Here is a 3,689-nt window from a genome sequence, read left to right on the forward strand (position 1 = left end):
CGGAGTCCCCTTTTGTTCTACAGTTTGTCATATGTCCTCTCTCAGCGTTTCCTGCATATACAGCTTCTTCAAGCCATAAGGAGTGGGACGAATACGAGGGCGACTTGAAGCGTGTTTATGCACAAAGGAATGAACGGTGACTGACGCATAGATGCAGGGATTGGATAAAAAAGATGAGTCAATGACTGAATACTCGTTTTACTGTGCCTGCTATATAACAGGTCTCTGTGAAGTGGTAATGCCACCACATCGAGGCACCTCTTCCACTAATTCGTCACCCGACAGTGCAAGCGTCGAAATGGCTGCTGAACGGCACGAGTTCAGACAAGCCCTGTTTGTTTGTTTTACTGTGTTTAGGTGTGTGAGTGTGTCTTGATTCCCCATCTGTGTGCGCGCTTGACTGAGTGGTGGAAGCCGCCTAGAGGCTGCTTGTCGCAGGCGTCCATTGCTTTGCTTTCTCTCTCTCTCTCTCTCCATCTATCTATATTCCGTGTGAATATTGGCAAATATACCTTGTAGGCTAAGAGGGGACCTCATAAACTAAGCGGGCGACACGCGCTGCATAATTGTCATTATACGAAAACTTGGAAAAGGCCCAAGGTATGCCNCCTGCCACTGGAAGCCACCTGAATGATCATTTGCAGCCGATGTGCGAGGTAGCCGAAAACTTCACCCTGTCTTCAAATGCTGCTCAGCCTTATGTGCCCTTGGAGTCGCTGTCGGATGGAGACAAGGAGCCGATGCTGGGAGAGGTGTTGAATGCTCCCCCTACCAAAGGCAATGCTTGCGTGCAGCCCCTCTTGCGTTGCCTGTCAAGAGTAATTCCACCAGGCGGGATGCTGTCCACAGTGTTCAATATGTCTTCCGCGTGCATTGGTGCCGGCATTCTTGGTGTACCTGCTGCCGCTAACAGCAGTGGTCTCGCCATGGCGTTCCTGTACCCAGCGGTCATTATGATATTTTCCCTNTACTCGCTGTTCTGCCTGACCACACTGATGGAGCGCCTGGATGTGAGGTCGTATGAGGGCATGGCGAATGCACTGCTTGGTCCTGCTTTGAAGCATGTCACCTCTGCCATGCGCCTGGTGACCACGTTTGGCGCCTGCGTGGCGTACATCATCAGTGTGGGAAACATTTTCAGCGCCATAATTGAAGACACGGATGCTCCGGGGTTCTGGAAGTCGCGGTCTGGGAACCGGCTGCTAACAGGCCTTGTGTGGCTCGTTGTGATGCTGCCGCTCGTGATCCCGAAGCACATCAACTCGCTGCGGTACGTGTCGATGGTGGGCGTGGGATTCATCGTATACTTTGTCTTGCTGACAATCGTACACTCGTGTATGAATGGTCTGCTGGAAAACGTGCAGAATATAAATGTAGTCGGCGACGCCACTGACGAGGGCATCCACATGTTCGGCACTGGGAACAGGGCGCTGGATGGTCTTGGTGTATTCATGTTTGCCTTTATGTGCCACTTGAATTCATTCGAGATGTACTGGGACATGACACATCGCAATGCAAGCCGATTCACTCTGTATTCCGGCATTGCGTTGATTTTTTGTTTCTTTGCGTACTTTCTCACTTCTGTCTTTGGGTACCTCGACTTTGGAAGTCGCGTGACAGACTCCATTCTGCTCATGTATGACCCCGTCAAGAAGCCTGTGGTGATGGTGGCCTACATTGGCATCTTGGTGAAGTTGTGCGCCTCATACGCGCTAAACGCGTTGGTAAGCCGCAACACTATTTATTACGCTGTTGGTTGGGATGTGGATAGTGTGCCGTTCTGGAAGCACTGCGTCATTGTCATTGTCCTTTCTTCCGTTATGCTGTTGTGCGGTCTGTTCATCCCAAAGATCAATACGGTCTTTGGCTTTGTTGGTGCGGTGTGCGGTGGCCTGACGTCATTTATCTTCCCTGCGATCTTTATGATGTACGCCGGCAACTGGACGCTGAGGTCTGTGGGATGGACGCACTACACCCTCACGTACGCACTGCTCGTGGTTGGCGTTATCTGTTTGGTCTTTGGCACTGGCTCCGCCATATACAGTGTGGTGGTTCCCCAATAGTATATAAATGCCTGAGAAGGGATTTTCATTTTCGTGCTTTAGCATCTTTTTCTGATACGACATTTTTTTTTTTTTCGTTTCCTCTGCTTTCATTTATGCCCTGTCTGATTGCCTCTATATTATGGCGTCTAAACTATATCATATGAGGACCTCTCTTTTTTTTTGTTCTCTTCGTTATATCGCTGCGTGGTATACACTAATTGTTGGCCTCCGTCGGAGACACGTCAAGTGAGAGCGGCAGCTGACTGAAGATACAACGCATATTTTTGCGCATACCTCTCGTTTTCATTTTTGTTTCTACTCCGTTGCGTGTATCTGCAATTTGTTGGATGTACTGTGAGTGCCCTTTTTCTCCCTTGATGACTTTCCGCTCTGACCCTTCCGTCGTCTTCTGTGCCTGGATTCAAAGGGAGTGCCAATGGCGAGTGCATTTCGGCCCACACACATGTGCGCAGTGCTGCGGTGGTGATACTGTTTAGCGGTGGCACCATACCACTCGCGGATCTGTGCCTGTGCTGACAGACACGGTGATGACCGCCGGCAGACACATCCTGCTCTACGCCCTAAGACAGTTGGACTAGAGAAAGCGTGCGACACCCTGATGGGGCTTTGTGGCGAGGCGTGACCTGCGGGTGCTGAAGCTTATGTGTCCCTTGGCGTTCTGCACGTGTGGAGCGCACTTTCCTTGAGCTTTGCGGTTGAGCTGTCAACGTACTTCCTGGGGATTCGTTCTTCCTATTCGTGCTGCGTATACGACTGCCACAATGGCGGACCTGCTTTTTCTATATCATTTTTTCTCTCTTGTGGTGCAGCAGCACCAATGGCAAGAAAGAGATTACGCCCAATCAGTACAAACGTTCTTTGTATAGTTGCGTTCTTGGGATCCGCCGTAGGGCTTTACTGTCTCTTACTTGGCACCTTGACTCAATCGGCTGAGTTGTTCACTGATGATTCACCAGCCAGCGTTTCCCTCGTCGGCCAATGTAGTGGAGAAGGTGATGCTGGCAGTGAATGTCTTCAATACATCCCTCGTAGCGTGGTGCGCACGTGGAAGAACCGTGACTTCCTGATTTTGTTTGGCATTCCCTCCGTTGACATTCGTGGTAGGCGAAGGCTTCGCACCCTTCAGCGCTCAACGTGCTGGCAGTTCCCCCATGTGGCGACTAAATCAAACAACTTCACCGGTGCGATGCTGGTGCTGTACGTGCTTGCGCGGCACCCGTCACACAACTTCACGTACTCTTTGGCGCTGCAGCGTGAGGCGGCGGAGTGGCACGATGTGATTGCGCTGCCGATGAATGAGGGACGCTCCTCTACGAACAAGAAGATCGGTGGTGGTGGCTTCTGGGGAAATGAGGCTGAGGTCGGAATGAGCCGCAAGACGTTCTTTTGGTTCGAGTTGGCGCTCTGTCTGTTCCCGAATGTGAGCTATATCGCGAAGGGTGACGACGACATGTTCCTGCGTGTGCCGCAGTACCTCGCCGACCTGCGCTCGCTGCCTCGCCGCGGGGTGTATTGGGGCTCTACAGCCTTTATTAATAGTGTTGCTAGTTTTCAAATGGTAGTTGGGTTTTGCATGACACTCTCGAGGGATGTGGTGCAGCAGTTCGTGTCGTACAAACCGCT

General features: G+C 51.3%; 2 protein-coding genes across 2 annotated transcripts; both read left to right on the forward strand.

Annotated features, from left to right (window-relative positions):
• Nucleotides 1-602: 602 nt before the first annotated feature.
• On the forward strand, nucleotides 603-2,063 carry DQ04_13491000 (putative amino acid transporter PAT1; the record flags this gene model as incomplete). The annotated part of the gene is made up of 1 exon (XM_009316969.1): nucleotides 603-2,063. The coding sequence occupies one exon, from the start codon at nucleotides 603-605 to the stop codon at nucleotides 2,061-2,063; it is 1,461 nt and encodes a 486-aa protein (XP_009315244.1).
• An 820-nt stretch (nucleotides 2,064-2,883) lies between these two features.
• DQ04_13491010 (UDP-Gal or UDP-GlcNAc-dependent glycosyltransferase) lies at nucleotides 2,884-3,687 on the forward strand (the record flags this gene model as incomplete). The annotated part of the gene is made up of 1 exon (XM_009316970.1): nucleotides 2,884-3,687. A coding segment is annotated over one exon (804 nt), but the record flags the coding sequence as incomplete, so codon positions are not given.
• Nucleotides 3,688-3,689: the final 2 nt, after the last annotated feature.

The sequence above is a fragment of the Trypanosoma grayi genome, assembly GCF_000691245.1.
Source record: "Trypanosoma grayi strain ANR4 Tgr_1349_V1, whole genome shotgun sequence".
NCBI lineage: Eukaryota > Euglenozoa > Kinetoplastea > Trypanosomatida > Trypanosomatidae > Trypanosoma > Trypanosoma grayi.